General features: G+C 36.4%; 1 protein-coding gene across 2 annotated transcripts; it reads right to left on the bottom strand.

The window, feature by feature from the left end:
- Nucleotides 1-4,908: 4,908 nt before the first annotated feature.
- Nucleotides 4,909-18,485, bottom strand: LOC148724474 (pikachurin-like). 2 transcript variants are annotated; one of them, XM_088730542.1, is made up of 12 exons: nt 18,173-18,485; nt 16,958-17,775; nt 13,182-13,212; nt 12,294-12,605; nt 11,153-11,229; nt 10,247-10,402; nt 10,006-10,128; nt 9,500-9,625; nt 8,486-8,724; nt 6,923-7,037; nt 6,507-6,826; nt 4,909-6,006 (listed from the first exon to the last, which is right to left on the bottom strand). In XM_088730542.1, exons 9-12 carry the CDS (start codon nt 8,672-8,674, stop codon nt 5,818-5,820), a joined length of 813 nt encoding a protein of 270 aa, XP_088586668.1. In that variant the 5' UTR covers nt 8,675-8,724; nt 9,500-9,625; nt 10,006-10,128; nt 10,247-10,402; nt 11,153-11,229; nt 12,294-12,605; nt 13,182-13,212; nt 16,958-17,775; nt 18,173-18,485; the 3' UTR covers nt 4,909-5,817. The 2 variants fall into 2 exon arrangements, with proteins under 2 accessions (XP_088586668.1, XP_088586669.1); XM_088730543.1 differs by lacking the exon at nt 11,153-11,229.
- Between the last annotated feature and the right edge of the window lie 2 nt (nt 18,486-18,487).

Here is an 18,487-nt window from a genome sequence, read left to right as displayed (position 1 = left end):
CAAGAGGCTTTGTTTTTTTCTTCTCTTGGGACGCATTCAAAGACATTTTTTGTCATTTCATTCTTCACAGACGTACTGAGTTTCAATACAAAGAAAAATTTGTTTAGAAATTTAGAACAGTTAATAAATATATCTTTGACCGGGGCTTGGTTAACTCTGACGTTTTTTAACTAGAAATTATCATTACTTTTCCCTGATCATATTTTAATCACAGAATAAATTCTTATATATTTTTTATACTTGAGCAAAAATACGTATCGAAAATGATGAACACTCGGTTAAGGCCTCCTTAAATGATTTATGATTTTCTGTTTGATGCCTAAACTTTGTTTTGTCGTTGTTTATCCTTTCAGAAGTTTGCAGAAATGGCTACAAACATGATTGCAATCTTGCATATTCATATACTTTTTCTAGACTGTGTGGGACAATGCTGCTTCGATTAATAACAAGATGATGAATCATTTCTATAGGCCCGCTCAACAGTAGACGCTAATTAACTTATCAGGCCAATTACACTTCAATTGGGAGTTCTTAACTTCTAAGGGCAACATCATTATCTTTGCTAGAATTCTCCAAATATTTAAGCCAAGTGATTCTGAGTTAGTCGCATGATTCTTCGTACTTAGATCGTTCGAGATCATTTTAGATTGACCATAATGTAATACCACGACATCATAAATTGTTAACAGGCTCATAAAAAGGTCACCTGAAGCCCCTTTGGAAACCAAAAACACTATTAGCTTTAACTATTCTGCATTCACAATAGGAGTTCCAGATCTTTTTTTTCAAGAAACCCTTAAAAAATATCAAATAACGACCACGACCTTTCTTAGCGTCTTCATTAGTAAAATTAACACCCTTCTAGACTGTGCCGGGGAACTTTTAAGCAACTTTTGAGAGTCTAGCAACATTGTGAAATTTTTATATATCTGAGAAATCTGCGCGCAAAATAATATATTCTTATATTTGTCATTTCTTCCGGGAGATCAAGTCACATTTTTAGGAGAGTAATAGATTTCTTTCTTCGCACGACCTTTATTAGCGCGTTCATTAGTAAAATTTAATACCTGCAAGGTCCATCACGATTGTGCTCGGCAACTTTTAAGCAACTTTTGGCGTTTACAGGTACTTTCTTCCATTTTAAAAACATCGAGAAATTCTTGTATATCTGCGAAATTTTGGCGCAAGATAAAGGCAAAGAGCACATATCAAGCACGAACAAGCGGACGATTTCATAGAAAATTTTAGTTTATATAAACTCCTGAAATGTTTATCAACACATAACCTGTCATTTGACATCGCTTCGTGAGACAAGTCACCAACTGAAGCATGTGTTTTGTCCCGTTAGATTTAAGCTATGAATATTCTTAAATTTAGCCCATATTTACGTGAAACTCTTTGAAGCTAAGTTTTAAGCGATTTTTCTTGAGTGATATGAGTGATTATTACTTAATATTTCATTTAAAAAAAATATCAGGATATTTATATAGAGACTTTTGGATTTAAGATATTTTTTGCAACCTTTTTAAAAGAATGCCATTAAGCAACTTTGCAGCATTTTACGAGCACAGTCAGTACATGCCCATTATCTGCCCCCCCCCAGATATCTCGGAGCAGCATTTCGATGGCGCTAAGAACTCTTCAAGAGGTTATTTCTGAATTCCTCTGATTGGGCAATAGATAGCTATTTTAAAACTTTAATAAAGCTTTTTAAATCTTTAAATAGATCAAAAATGAGCTTCGAAATTTGAAATAATCGCATTCAGATGGTGTGCACACGTAGAAACCTAAATATAGAGCTACTTTACGAACAGGTGGAATTCAGATTACAAATATGAGAATTTCATAATTTGAATTCAAGAAAAAATGGTTGCTAACACGAGGCAGAAGGAAAATTATTGAGGGATTACTTTACGAAAGAAAAGAAATTAAGTTTAATTTGTAAATGGTTTCGTGTGTGATTTTCTCTATTCTAATTAACAATTTCTCTTTAACGACAGACACTGTGTTCACAAGTTCAGAGTAAGCATTTCTGAAGAACATTTAAATTGCAAATTTTAATGTGGTCTTTGAAGGTTATAACCAAACTATTTTGTCCGCAACGTAAAATGATATTTATATCAAAAGAGAGTTATCGGATATTTCTTTACGAGAGAGAGTTTGTTACTAAATAATATGTATTAATAAGTTTTAAAATGCTTGGAGGGCTTTCCTCCGGCGACTCATTGATCTTACACTCGGAATAAGGGCACCTCATTATAGAGTGAGAATTACTTCTCAAGTTAAGGATGACTTCTGTGTGTGGCTCGATTTTTTGGAGGAATTTAATGGGAAATCAATATTTGTTGACGATATCTGGTTAAACTCCCTCAAGCTGCAGCTTTACACTGACTCAGCAGGCTCCCTAGGTTTTGGTGCTATATTTGGCAATCATTGGTGCTATGGTCAGTGGCCATATGAGTGGCTAGGAAGAAACATTGCCTTCCTCGAATTTTACTCCATCGTCCTGAGCTTGTACCTTTGGGGAAGAGAGATGCAGAACCGTTGTATTCTCTTCTTCACAGGCAATGGGGCTCTCGTCCATGTTATAAACAATCAATCTTGCCAGGATAAGCCTCTTATATCCTTTGTCCGCAAATTATTTGCTATTTGCCTTACTCACAACATTCTTTTTAGAGCCAAGCACATTCCTGGGGTCAGCAATATCTTAGCCGGCAGTTTGTCTCGCTTCCAGGTGCAACAATTCAAGAACCTTGCTCCAACCCACATGGACTCAATGCCAACAGAAATCCCCCCACACCTTCAGCCACAACATTGGCAAGGATAGTTAAAGATCTTGTGCATTCTAGCCTACAGCCGTCTTCGTTTTCCACATATAGTAGGGCATGGTCTTTTTTTCCCCAGTTCTATGGCCTGGTCTTTCCTTACAGCATTCTACATTGTTTCCCAATATCACCCTCTGTTTTAGCCTTGTTCATTGCTTATCTATATGACAAACAATATTCGTCTTCAACGGTCAATACCTATGTCAGCTTTACGTTACTCCCATAACCTAGTGGGTGTGGAGGACCCTACAAAAGTTTTCTCTATTGTACAAATGCTCAATGGATATGGCAAGAAAGGGTTACTTACATTTAACAACTTTTTACATATTTTCACTTCATCTTCTAGCAGGGGCTGAAACGAGTTATTTGTTTATTTCAGTTGACAACTTTGTGAGTTATGTGTTCATTACATTTTACAACTTTATATTGTATATTTCAAATTCACTTTCTAGCAAGGGCAGAAGAGAGTTATGCGTTAATTACATTTTACAACTTTATATTGTATTTTTAACTTCACTTTCTTGCAAGGGCAGAAGTGAGTTATATGCTTATGTCTCAGAACTTATAAGGATGGTTTCATTCTGCCTGGAGGGGAAGCTGCAACTCCTTTTCCAGATGCACTTGGCGTTTGTTTGTTCTTCACCTTTCTTGGGCCAAATTCAAGCAAGTTCAACTTTTAATGTTGTTACTGGATTGAACTTATTTTACTTATTAAACTGGCTTTGGGTTTTTACCCATAATCCTTCACGTTCAACTTTGGCTTGCTTATTGACGCGTGGCCCTGCAAACAGAGCTCAGGCAAAGCAGCATGACCAGCACTTATTTTCAAGCGGGTAGTTATAAGATGAGCATAATAAGTTTTTAAATGCTTCTGTATAATAACCGAAGATTAAGCATTGCAAGAGTCAAATAAAACATCCATATTCCACTATTTTGAAACCTGGTTTAGTTGCAGTTACTAAAAAATGACTTCAACAGCTAATCCTGAACAGAATCCACTAAGAAATTTTACAGATGTGGCTTTTGCAAAGCAAATATTAAGAAAAGTAAACATGACGCGATTGCTACAACCTCGGACGAAACCTTTTGAGACACATTACAAAAGTACCTATTTTTTTGCACTCACCCTGACAAAAATGCTTACCGTCGCAAATTAAAAGATTATTCCCCCCTCCCCTATTGCAATGTTGTTTGCAGTAACACAAAAAATGCATGCACGAGTTGTTAAGCCCCAATAACATTGTACCAGGGGTGGGGAGGGGGGCAGGTTTGTTCCTTTTGTAAACGATTGTTGCATGGCGGGAAATTAAAAATTGCATTGAAATGTCTCAACAGTTTTTTCCTAGGTTGTAGCATCTAAGGCAATCGACTATCCTCATCATAGCAGCAACCCGATAATAATAATAATAATAATATTAATAATAATAGTAATAATAATAATAATAATAATAATAATAATAATAATAATAATAATAATAATGTGCGGGAGGTCGTAAGTTCAAATACGGCCGGACCAACACTAGGGTCTTTAATTAACTGAGAAGAAAGTGCTGCCTTTGTAATAAGATCTGCAAGTGGTTAGACTTTCTAGTCTTCTTGGATAGGGAAGATAAATGGAGGTCCCGTCTCCTGCAGGGTTGGGTAATTTCCCACACACGAGATTACTGTGTGATAGATGTCCTCCCCAGGGTGGGATGGGTGGGTAAAAAAAAGGGGTTAGGTGTCACTTGGAACGAAATTTCTGTTCCTTTCTCCTGCCATTCCTGTGGCGAACAAATTAAACTAAACTAAACTAAACTAATAATGATAATAATAATAATAATGATATAGTCAATGGGCTACGCTCATGCTCCCCGTCATACTATTCTTACTATATATAGCATACAAAAGTTTTGAACTGCATAATAATAATGATAATAATAATGATAATATGGCGGCAAGTAGGTCGGACGTTATACCTTGGCGCCCGCTAGATTAAGTGTTTGTACTGAAAGCAAGCCGAGCTTGAGCACTAAACGCAGTTTAAAAGTTAATTAACGTTAACCTGCATTTTGTCGCTGGATAAAAAAGGCAAGCTACTGTCTCGAAGCAAGTATTTTATCGAATTTTAGTTTTAAGTCTTTAGTGTCAAGTACATTAAACATTGCAAGGACTTTTTAAGATCATAACATGAACAATAAAACTACAAAAAAGAATCCTCAATGGTTGAACATTATAAGAACATCATATAAGCATGAAGTTTTTTCCCACGCTTGAATATTAATTTGAAGGATATTTTTAAATGTTGAAGGAAATTTGAATATTGAGTTCTGTATATTAGAAGATTAATCGATTTATTTAGAGAATTAAGTTTATAAGTTTTACAGCAATCTTATTCACAGAACGTGACTTAGTTGTTGTTATGTATATTGATGATAGATTGTAAATTAGCGATGTCATACTAGCATTAGGTGTATCTTAAATGATTTTCCCTGCTACAAAATAGGTTTCTATATTTTTTATAAGTGCAACGATGTGTAGTTTCCCAGGTTACGCCGTGCGCCCTATGAAACTTTCTTTTCCTGGCATGCTGAAGTTCAATAAACTGCGTCATAATATACGTTAATTGAAGCTCCCCCTTAGGGGCTTTTCAGCCACAATGTACACTAACTAAGAGCTTATAATAATAATAATAATAATAATAATAATAATAATAACAATAATAAATTAAAATGTTTATATAGCACCTATCCTTTTTCAGTGCTATGAGCTTAAAAATCCCCACTGGCAGGAGGCAGACCAGTGAGACATAACGATTGTATTGTATAATTATAGCCTTCTCAGTCACGTACATAAAATTGTTTCATAATGCTTTTCTAGTGTTGACCAAAAACACAGTGATTGTGCCTATCTATGCCAGCACAAAGCAAGTACTATACTACGTCAAAGGCTGCTTCACCTTACTTTCAAGGTGACTTGAGTTGATAACTTAGTTTTTAATGCCACTTTCTCTTCATTTTTTCTCGTCTAAATCGTGAGGACAAATGATATCTCCTTTAAGGTCATCGAAGTTGATGTGAGCCCAACTACCAGAACTCTCATCTACAAGTCTGACTTGCGCGTATTGACCAATATACTCCTCTACGTCGCAGCTCTTACGGTACATATTCTCCCGACAGTTTCCTGTCTCATTTCTGACGACCTAAACGTAACGACAATTATAAACAGTTTTTAAACCTTTGTTTTGACGATTGCTGATTAATGCACTTGCAATGCTTTGAACTTGGGGAAAAACTATATCTTCGAAGGAGAGTGAGCTAAAGACTAAAAAGGTTATGCAGAGTGTCAGACGCGAAATTGGTTATCTCGCAGACTCTTCCCTAAGTAAGCTCAACATAAGCCATTTCTAGGTCAAAAAATATTTCAAAAGTAAAACCAAACATTTTCGACATTTATTTGTCATAAGGGTTATCATCACTTACGCAGATGGTGACCAAGGGTCGAAAATGTTTAGAATTTACTTTTTAGATATATTATCCCTCTAAATATCTCATTTTAAAACCGAAGCGAACCTTATGGATATCACGAAGCTCAAAACGGTTTAGCAATTTTGAAAGACCAAATCTCTGATACCTGATCAATGCACCTAAGCTGTTTTAAAAGAATCAAAGCACACATAATGATCAAAATGAATAATCTCACCTGGTTGTTGACAGTAAGCTCCGCACGAACTTCATTTACTTTACATCCTCCACCAATCAGAAACGAGATATTATTTCCGATGATACGAAAACAAGGCGAAGTGAGAAGTCCATGGGGTTGGTCGGCTCCATCTGGATGCTGTCCTCCGGCGGGAACGCTTTCATTTGGCCGTTTCTCAGCTCCCCCTACCCACCAGTCCCCTTGAGGCTGGGCGCTTTTATTACGCGCGAATGGATTGTCACCAAATGTTGGCTGGTAAATGAAAGCTCTGCCGGTCATTTTCCACCCGCCGATTCCATCTTCAAAGTCAAAGCTGCAGGCTACATTAAAAAAAAAAAAAAAAAAAAACCAAAATCTTTTATTCCCCTGATTATCATTCGGTGTTAATTCCACTCTACGGTTTTTTATTTAATTACCCTTCTTGCAGTATACACCAGTAAATCCTAAAGGACATTTACAACGAAATCCTTTATCAGTGTATCCAGCTTGACATGTGCCATTGTTGAAACAGGGACTGCTGCTGCAAGGATTCTGTTCAAGACAAAATGTTGAAGACAAAGTCATAGTTTAGCTTACTTTCCCGGGGTTATCATGTAATCTCAAATGAACACATTCTTGCTGGAACGATACCTTCTTGAGCTTTCTTTTATAAATTAAGAGAAGACAAGAATTAATTACACTTTATCAGTCATTAAATAATGGTAATTGAACTGAGCGGAGTGCAATTTGGGCTGAAATCATAGCGCGCAGCGCGAGTTGGATTTAAAATCACAAGTATGATTTCAGACCAAAATTGCACGACACAAGGTTCAATTACCACTTTCTTACATCCATTTTGAAATCGCCCAAATACAGGACTTGGTCAATTCAAATATTTTACTGATGCAGTACTGAGCCGGTTTTTAAATAAAAAGGGAAACCGGGAACGCTTTTACATCTCATTTTTTATACAAAACAGAAAGACTTTGACGTCATGTGTCAAAAACTCAGTCAAGCGTAAAATGTGCGATTTAGAGCAAAAGACGGTGCGATTTGTGAATAAATCAATCGTATCAATTAGAGCCAATCAGATTATAGGGACCGCCAGTGATTTCAAAATGGATGTAATAAACCAGTAAAATATATCAATCGCGGTACTCGATTTTGAGTGGGTCCCTTTATTTTAGCCACGGGTATGTTGTTGTTTCATTTTTTTTAACATTTTTTCTATAACATCAAGAAACGGTTAGATATTCAAGTCTTCTCGGATAGGGACGAAGAAATGGAGGTCCCGTCTCCTGTAGGGTTAGGGGCAGGATATGTTAATTTCCCACGCACGAGATTACTGTGTGATGGATGTCCTCCCCTGGGCTGGGATGGGTGGGTTTACTGGGCCGGCAGTAATTGAGGCAAGCTGTTGCGGTGTCCTCGCTTATCGGCGAAGCTAATAAACTAAACTATAAACTAAACTATGACACCACTGGTGTATCTTAGCTTTGGTATTCTCCCTTCAGGTGACACCTCATAAGTAAATATAAGTTGTCGAAGGATTTTGTTATTGAGATTTTCTTTGAAAGGTCTCCACCAATCTCTGTTTCTAGAACTACCATACGAAGGAAAGCTCACCAAAGAGATAGATAGACCAATCTTGACCTATTTATACCCAAACTAGTACTAATCACGTGGGTTATTTCATAGCTTTACAAAGTATTTCTCGATAGTTTAATAAATTAACACTTAAAGAAATATCATTTTATAGATAAGTAAACAGTCTCTAATGTTTATAACAATGTAATATTAATATTATATATGGAAAAATCTCTCAATTTCATACCATCGAAATCAGGAGAAAACGTTCCTAAGGATACACAATGCAGTACTAAGGAATCATTTCATTTCAATTCAATAAATGCACAAGAATTGCAAGAGTAGTTTAAGAGGTAATCTCTCAAGCTGATCGCCCACAATAATTGTTCATCGTCTAAAAAAGGTCACTTTACCTCGATACTGAGATGGGTGTAATCTTGTTTACTCTGAAGGTCGGAAGAGCTTGGACTTTCGTCCGAAGCGTTGTTCAATTCACAAATGTAGTTCCCTCTTTGTGAAAGCCCAACATTGATGGACACACAATTGGGCTCTATATAACACAGCGCACTACAACTGCCTTGAATGGTTGAATGATATTTCATCACTCTGTCCTGTATGGGTTCTTTGAAGATAACGGATCGACATTCTTCACCTATTTGGTTTGCAAATAACAAAACAAGCCCATCAGGCATCTCTGTGGTTTTACCGTGCGATTTTTAACGTGCACTGAATCAAGGCGTGAGAACCAGCGGCGAGTTACCCGTCAAAGAGGAAAGCAAACAATTTACATCCCACTTTAAGTCCATTCCAATGGACGCATTTGTTGAGCTGAAAATGTTATGTTCGGAAACCTTGGTGTTCTTTCTTTGTTTCCAACTGATGCAATTGTTAGTTAAGACAATTTGAATATTTTGGCCTAAGAGACTGGCAACTTTTCATGTATATGTTACTCCCTCTAGCACTTCACCGTCATCCAGACTGCGCACGATTTTTAGAAACAAAAGCCTACCATTGAGTCGATTTTGTCTGAATAGAAGTCACTGACATGAAGAACGACTTACCTGTTTTTGGACAGTAAAGCTGATGGTATCATATCAACTACAAAATTCCGAAGGTTCAAATTGCTTCCTTAACAAATTTGATTACGATGAGGAAAGACATCAAGGTAGTAAGGTGGGCATCTCGCCAAACACATTTTTGCACCTCGTTATTAGAAATATCAGAATATAACATGGGGCAAATACCAATGGGAAGCTTTTGTTCCGGTTTGGACATCAACACAGTATTAATGTTGCCCTGAAAGTAGGGTGCAGTCATCTGGTCGCTGGGAAAGCTCTCCTTTATTAAGATTGTTCTTCTTTCTCTTCGAGTATAATACTTGGACAGTAACCAAATGTAATACCTTTTACTGAGCACACGTAACGCACCTGAACAAACACTTCCATCTCCAACTGATCCTTACTCCTTGCAAGTACAACCATAAGAGCCATTAGTGTTTACACAAGTAGCATTCACACCACAAATGAACCTGTCATTTACACATTCGTCAACATCTACAGGACAAAAGCCAATAAGTAAGCCATGGAAAGACTATTTCAAAGCTTGATCATAGATATCTTCTAGCCAACTTTACAGAAAATTTGTTTTAACTTTTTTTTTGCGGTGTACAGACGAAAGATACCTGAACATATCTGTCCATTTCCCAAAAAGCATTTCTTGCATGTACAGTTATAAGAGCCATGGATGTTGGTGCAATAGGCATTTGCGTCACAAAGATGGCTGCCATTTCTGCATTCATCGATATCAGGGTGAATGTTTGAAAATATAGAAACATCTAAGCATCACACCATGTTCATTATTTATATCTTTCCTTTCAGAGAATAGAAGAACAGATGAAAAAAAAAATGCACAAACCGAAGTAAGTGAATGATACCTATACATTCATGTCCAGTTCCATTGTATCCCTCCTTGCACGTACATTTATACGAGCCATAAGTGTTTAAACAAATTGCATTGGCGTCACAGAGCAAGATATCACTCTTGCATTAATCGATTTCTGGAAGATAAATGGTAAAAATAATGTAAGAATAAACTAGAAATAAATAGAACTCGTCAAAACATCTGAAAGAAAATATTTGACGAAAATAGGCTAAGAGCAGACGAAATGGGCTTACCTCCAGTTCCCAAGCTCATATTACAATACATTAATCGTGTCTTTCCATTACCAGTTGGATTCAACCAGTACTTATTGCTAATGGTATCTTTTCCCTCACTTGCTTTTATTTCTTGGCAAGATAGTGCTGGTAATTCGAGAATGGAACCCAAAGGTGCTGCAACACATAAAGAATTAAAGAATAAATTCCGTAGAAAACTACCTTGCTAATTTCTCAAAAGTTTTCTTCTTGGAAAAGTGAAAAAGGTAAGAGTATGGGCATAGATGTGGTGGACTATTTCCTTTGAAATATTATTTCATATTCTTCGAATAGCTGATGATAATAATTTTGACAATATCAAGAACAATGAAAAAATACTCTAGAATATGCAAATATTACCGGGAAATAGTCTTTGGAAATAACTTTCAGTTTTCTCGCATTTTTCTCACACTTTCATTTTTCTCAAACAACGCAGAAGCAGTTAGATTACTTTACTGGAAAAATCTCACTCAACAGTTGACTTAAATATGGGAGTTTTTTTAAAAAAACAGTGTCTTTGAGAAAGAGGCAGATGTCATAGTTGCTCACCATGATACTATATAGGCGTTCAAGTATAATCAAGACAATAGAAACAGTTTATATTCTCTCAGTAAAACGTGAAAATAAGTGTTTTAAGGATAAAAATTGTCCCGCTTGCTATTTTCTTCCAAAAAATTTCCGCTTGAAGGCTGTTATAGGCAAAGATACTCGCTGTAATCTTGTATCTTGGCTTACGGATTACCTGCATCACCGGACTCGGGTTACAGGTAGTCGATCAGACGAACTGTATGTTAATTGCGGAATTCCACAAGGATCAGTGCTGGGCCCGTGTTTATTTAGTTTGTATACAAATGACATGCTGACAGCGTTACATCGGGAACACTATACCTGTAAGCTGATGCCACCACTGAATTTACTGTATCGGAACAACTGTGGATGAAGTATTCAGCCTTCGGAACAACGCGCTAGACGAAATTAACAAATGGTGTGTAGCCAACTAGCTAACACTACTCCCAGAAAAATGCGAAGCAATGCTTTTGTATAAGGGATCATTCATTGGACCTTATCCCTGATCACCATAGGCAAAGCAGAAATTTTGTGGGTAGGTCACGTAAGAATGTTAGGGATAACAATAGATTATAAACTCACGTGGGCGAAGCATCTCAAAGATCTAAAGAACAGCTTTGTCACCAAACTAAATCTGCTAAAAAAAGTGCCCTTTCTAACAAGAAAATCACCCCTGGATTTATATTTTAAAGTGATCCTTCCTTCTGTGTCATACGGGATCACCATCTGGGGAAATTGCAATAACGTAGACCATATAAAATCCCTACAAGCACTACATTGTAGAGTTGCAAGGCTAATTTATAACTTGCCATGGGATACGCCATCGAAAACAGTTATGGAAGTTAGCAACTGGTACTCGATATACGATATGTACAAAACAAATCTTGTGAAAGTGTTTTATAGTTAACGACAAAACGTGAAAAGAGTTTTATAGTTAACGACAAAACGCCCCCTTTGATTTCTAATTTAGTTACGTGGTGAGACAGTCGATATAACCTAAGAGGACATGAGAAAGCTATCGTTCCAAGATTTTCAACACAATTCATGAAACTACTGGATACGTTTTCGAGGCGCCGTACTGTGGAACTTCGTTTCCGATTAGTTAAACGATTCTTATAATCTCAAACAATTCATCGGAAAAGTGAAACTGGACCCATCATTTAGAGAACTTAATTTTAACAGCCTATCTGTTCAGACGATACCTAAGAAGATGATGCGCGATTTTATATTTTAGACCTCTGAATTTTATGTAGTGCTCGAGTTCTAGTGTTTATTATTTAAAGTATATCATACTTTTAAACTTACTTAATAAGTAATACACGACCCCACAAGCATGTATTTTGCTTTAACTATTGATCGCGTTTAAATAAAGGATTTTACCTATTCACTTACTGACGGAGATGAAAAACTATCTAACATGCGAATAAGTAAGGCCATCTCACTACATCAGATAAATACATACCTCTTCCGTTCAAACGCCTGAAATAAAACCAATCAGGGGCCGCGCGAAAGTTTACAGTCCTCGCCTCTTTGGTGCGGTTGTTTAGTTCGCAGATCTCCTTCTTTCTATTGTAATTGTAGCTTTGGCAGGTAATTTCTTGTCCACATCGGATATCACAGATATAGGGAGCTGATGCTGACATCTTTTTAAAGACGAACTTTTCTAGTCTCATGCCTTGAATGTTGATCTCCACCCTGCACTGTTTATTAGGAGATACGGGGTCCATAAAGAAAACGAGGATGAAAAGACATAAACTTGGCCACAGCATCCTTTCTGTAAGAATAATAATTGGTTCATGTGTATCATTGGTTCATACGTTTACAAAGACGTCAAGAATACCGTGAGTTTATAAAAAACGCAAGATGCATCAGATTGCCCTGTGGCACAAGCTTCTTGCCTTGCTGTTGCATTGTATGAAAAATTGGGAATGTTCTATGCAAGCAACTCTAAACTAACAAACAATTTCCGGTACAACAAAAAAACTTAAGATGTCGCAGATGAAGAGACTCCATTTTTATACGTGTTTGTTTGTTGTTAGCATTTTAACTGTTCGAGCGATTGTTGCCCAGAGATTATCGGGAGATTTATGTATTTTTACGGCTCATAATGAAAACGGGTTTCCACTATTTCTCCTCGACTTCACGTCAAAATCTGATGACAAGTAAGGTGTCTTACCTTTAAAAGTATATAAAAACTCAGCCTTTTGGGGTGTTATTTAATGCTGACCACCACTCGGTAAGTTTCTATTTCGAAGTCTTTGGTTGAGTTAATAAGCTATAGTTTAAATCTAAAAAAAACTCCAAACATCCTCCTGAGTTCTCTCCCCTGCATTAATGAAAGGATGCTAACCTGACAGCTTGAGCCACAGTTTGTTGGTAAACTGTAATGAATAAAAAATAGCCTCAATTGTCATTGATAATTTTATGATTGTGAATTGTAAATGATATCAGTAGGTGAACGATAATTTGACAGAAGTCCGAAACCCCGTGAACATGAAATATTATGCTTTTCTACTATGTGTTCGATATCCTAGTCATTATCGACGAAACAAAACGTTATTTTGTTTATGAGGCTTTATTTTTTCTACTCTTGGGACGCACACGCAAAAACGTTTTGTTATTGCGTTCCCCACACACGTACCTCACCTATCATTGAAAAACAAAGAGAAATCCAGATTAGAAATATAGAACAAGTAGTACGGTAGATAAATGACCTCTTTGACTATAGCTTGGTCAACTCCAACATTTCTCTCACTACAAATTTTAATTTATCTTTGGTGATCATATTTTTTAGCTTGACAATTTCAACTACCACTTTTCGGTGAACTTTAACGGACAAAACGTCCCTTCTTACTTATGTTCTACGCAAAAAACCGATCGAAAGCGATGAACACTTGTTTAAGACCTCCTTAAATAATCAGGAACACCTGTTTCAAACTTGAACTTTGTTTCGTCTTTTTTTTATTCTTTTAAAGTTGGCGGAAATGGCTAGGAAAACAACGGTCTTGCAATTGCGTATTCACATAATTTTTCTAGAATTTGTGGTACAATACTATATTGATTAATAACAGGATGTTCAATAATTTACATAAGTCCGCTCAACAGTGGACTCTAAACTTGCCAGCCTTTTATACTTCCACTGGGCGTCGTTAACATTTAGAGCACTATCATTGGCTTGGTTAGAATTCTCCAAATCTTGCCACCTTTGTTTAAGTTGCATGATTCTTTCTATCCAGATAGCTCGCGATCGGTTTAAATTGACGGTAATAGCAGGACACCATAAATTGTTAACAGGCTTATAAAAAGTTTACTTTAAGCCCCTTTGAAAATCGAAAACACCATTAACTTTAATTATTCTGTATTCACAACAGGAGTTCAAGATCTCTTTTCCCAGAGAACTCTTAATAAATATCAATTAACGGCCACAACCTTTTATTAGCGTCTTCATTAGTTAAATTTGATACTTGCAAGGCCTGTCCCGATGAGCAAGGCAACTTTTAACCAACTTTTGGCGTTTAGAACTTTTTGTGAGTGTAGCAAGATCGGGAAATTTTTGCATTTGTATATCTGAATAAATGTTTTCGCAGAATAAATGTTCAGAGAACATATCAATTAAACACGAACAAGTCAACAATTTCATGAGAAGCTACAATTTATGCAAATTTCTTCAATATCTATCAACATTTTGAACACATAACCTGTCATTTGACACCGTTTGGTTCGGCAAGACGCCCGATGAAGCATGTGTTTTGTTCCGTTAGAGTTCAGTTATGAATGTCCTAAAATTTTGCCCATATTTAAGTGAGTCTTTAAAGCTAACTTTCAAACCATTTTCCTTGAGTAATATTAGCAATTTTTGCGAAAAACCAAAAATTAAAAATGATGATCAACTTATATTTGAAAATATCTAGAAGTCTAGGTAGCAGCTTTAAATATTTTTTTACAAGCTGGGCAGCAACTTTTAGAAATTTTTTGGCAACCTTTTGGGAATTTCATTTAGCAACTTTCCAGCATTTTACGAGCATAATCAGGACATGCCAAATATCTGCCTATTAGGTATCCCTAAGCAGCATTTCGTCGGTGTCAAGACCTCGTTTAGAAGTTGTCTATAAATTTTTCTAATTGGCCAATAGATATCCATTTTTAAATATTTGAAAAAGCTTTTTAAACCTCTCAAAGATTCAAAATGAGCTTCGAAAACGGTTTTCTTTTGTTTTGACTTAATTGAAAAATTTGCATTCAGGTGGTGTACACACGTATAAATTTAAATATAGAGGGTCTGGATGGGGTTTAGTGTTAAGTGTTATTTGGCCTTTTCTTTAATGTTTAGTGTTAAAATTTGTAAAATTTTAATGTTTGGCGTTTTAAGAAAGTTAACTGTTAAGTGTTAAAAGGTATTAAAACAGTGATTTCACTCATTAAGGATCAATAAAAGTTTCATAGAGAAGGCAATAAAAGAAACAAAAGAAGAAGAGCCTGCGCGGAACTGACTGAACTGGTCAGTATACATACTTTGTGCTCATGCACATAAGTTCTTCAGACATTTTGTGGTCAGCGGTTTTTAGCAGACCTCTGTATGCAAAATGGCCGCCACGCCCTCATTGGCGAGAGTTGTGGAAGTGTTAGTCAGCTTTTATAGATGTGGCGAGGAAAATGCTTTTGGAAGGCATCGAGGCAGAATTCCAATCGGTAAAGAGCAAAGAAATATAACGGACGCAAAGAAGCGTTTGATCAACTTTCTTGGTATTTCGCAAATGGTCACCTCGTTGGGGATGGGAAATTTAGAGTTGAAACTTTACCGGCTGGCCAGGAATACCCACGGGAAAACGAAGAATTTACATATCCTGGCGCAATATCAATGGGAAATGGAAGTTCCACTCCTTGTTTCTGACGAAACCCAGAGTGAACTCAATGGTGAGTAGACAACTGATCTTTCAAATTCGTAAAGTGCAGAAAAAAAATTGCAAATTGCAATATTCGCTGGAAAAGCTAAGGTTTTGCTATTCAAACCCAGGTTGTTCTTAATGAAAATAACTGCTATATTTGGTGACTTATACTTATGTTAAAAGTCCATAAGCAAGCAAAGGAAAATCAAGATTGTGAAGAGCATAATTTCATCTTTGGAATATTTGTTGTGGTTCAATTTTTTTTTAAACCAGTTTGATTTTTATTTCCCCTTGTTTCTAATGGGGACAAAACATGAAGTTGGCCACATGACCGAGGCTATTGTGAATATTTACTTTGAAGATTATAAATATGAAATACTAAAGTAAATTTTCATCTTTTTCATCTTTTATATAAGTACTTGTGATACAGAAGATAATTAATTGGTCAGACAAGAAAATGGTACTTGTACCGAGTGTGAAGGAAACTCCTAAAGAACCTCTTGGTACTTCAACAAGGTCTTCAGAAGATAAAGATCCAGAAATTGCAATCATAGATAAAGAGCCTGGAGCATCAGATTCCTCGAGAAAGAAAAGTAGGAAAAGAAAACAAGAATGTCTGGAAGATAAAAAACTAGTTCTAAATATTTTGAGAGACAATAAAGTTGTGAGAAGTGTATGTCAGCAGCATGAATTAGATGAGCTTCAAGCAGGTAAATCTTAATGAAATGAATGGTTTTTTAATGTCCTAGAGAGTAATAAGTTCTAATTATTGCTGTTGTCATAAGATGTATTTTGTAATATATTTGTAATTCCAACTAATAAATAGCAGACCCATTATGATAAAAGATATGCTGATGGTTTGGTTTAGATGCATCTTTTAGTCTCAAACCTTGCAAAAGCACTATTAGTTATTAAATGAATGAATGAACAAACGAACAAATGAATGAATGAATAAGTTCATAAATTTATGAAAAACTATTCTTTAGTTAAGACAATTGGGCAAAATATAAAAGAAATGAAAAAGCAGTGAGACATAAAAAATGTTCCTTGATTACGAGGTGCAGTATGAACAAAAAAAAAATGGGAAGTTGGCACATCCATAATAATTTCATATTGTATTCTAAGATAAGATTATTAGTACAATAACTCTTACAGTAATGATTGACATGTGTTTACTTTTATCTCTCTTAGACTTGGGGAAGCTTGCTGGTGGCACAGCTCTTAATGAGCTGAAATTTACCTGTGGAGTCTGCAAGAAACCATGTTTTATCAGTGCTAAGTCCAACAGAAGTGTTGTTTATTTCACAGAAACACTTGCTTGAGTCGAAAACTCGACTAACCAGTAAAGGAGAGTTTTTCTGGAAACAGAAAACATGCTTAATACAAACGAAATTACAACATAAACAACTGAAATGAAAACTCACCGTCTGTTCGAGCTTAGGGTTTACAAACATCGACAATACACGGCAACAAAACATTTTTGAAATGAACGCGACGATTTTCCCTTTCAAAGCACATGGGCGATTTCCCGGATGTTTAGGTAAACATAGGCCCGCAATGGGAGCTACAAGAACCACCCAAGGGAAGGTCAATTACTTCAAAATCAGTAAGTCCAAAGAAGCATTTCTAATTTACTAATATCATAATCGCAGATCACATGATTCAGCATTCAGAATAAGAAAAAATAGTAATTCAGAGCACAGATGGTAACTCTGGTTTTTTGTATTCAGCTGAACTTCTAAAAGGCTAACAAATGTTTGTAATTAAGTAGAACTTCCCTTATCATTATTTAAAAAATCCCCAAGGTGAAGAAATGTGTGACTCGGGGACTTCCGTGTCCGCCTTGTGTCGCCACGGCGCAAACAGAGTGCTCTGTGCCCATATCAACTTGAAGAAAGTCTGTTCTGTCAGATTTAGTGCGAGGACACCACACTCCACGCCCTCTCCCTTCATTCAATCGGCCATAGTATGGACTTTGAGATGCGCTTTTAGTGGTGCTCGCTGTCATTCTTGCGTCTGGTATTATGTTCATGTCTGCCACACCAACGGGTTCACATTCTAAATAAATGTTTATTAATGAAATAGGCAGTTAGGCTTATATCCACCTGCATTTGTATTTTTCTTCTCTATCTAGAGTAATATGATAAGACTAATGAAGACTTTTGGTGCTAAACATGCTGAGATGGTTGATAAGGATAAGAATAATAAACATCATTTACGAGCAGCGTAAATTCATGAAAGTCAGGTGACCCATACCATTTTTTCTGCGTTGCCTCGATACACTTTTAATCAATGGTCTACCAACATTTCTAGAAAAACTATGTACCACAATGCAGTGTGACATTATCATGTAAATGTTAGACTTACATTCACATTAGACAATTAAACTAATAGATTGAGTGTCCCCAATCTCTTCAGTGTGTTAGTATTGTTTAGTCTTTTCAAGTTCTTTCACCTCGTTTTCGACCTATCGTCATATAATATCTGTCCTTTTCCTTGACAAAGTCCTCTGGTCTGGCTTCTTTACTCTGGTTGTTTAACTCACATCTTGCACTGAACATGACGACATTATAGCTCTGACATCTGTCATCAGCGAGACAAGCCTCTCTGCATTCCAGTGTACCTGGTTTAAACTTGAACGTCTTATAGGTGTGGCCCTGAAGCATCATTTGATAAATCGAGTATAAGTCGCCGTCAGCTCCACACTGCTGACCAGCAAATCCACGGAACAGTTGAGAAATCAAAAACAGCGCGGTAAAACTTGCAGTCC

The sequence above is a fragment of the Stylophora pistillata genome, chromosome 8, assembly GCF_964205215.1.
Source record: "Stylophora pistillata chromosome 8, jaStyPist1.2, whole genome shotgun sequence".
Classification (NCBI taxonomy): domain Eukaryota; kingdom Metazoa; phylum Cnidaria; class Anthozoa; order Scleractinia; family Pocilloporidae; genus Stylophora; species Stylophora pistillata.
The sequence above is the reverse complement of the archived record's forward strand: the minus strand, read 5'-3'. Positions and strand labels throughout refer to the sequence as shown.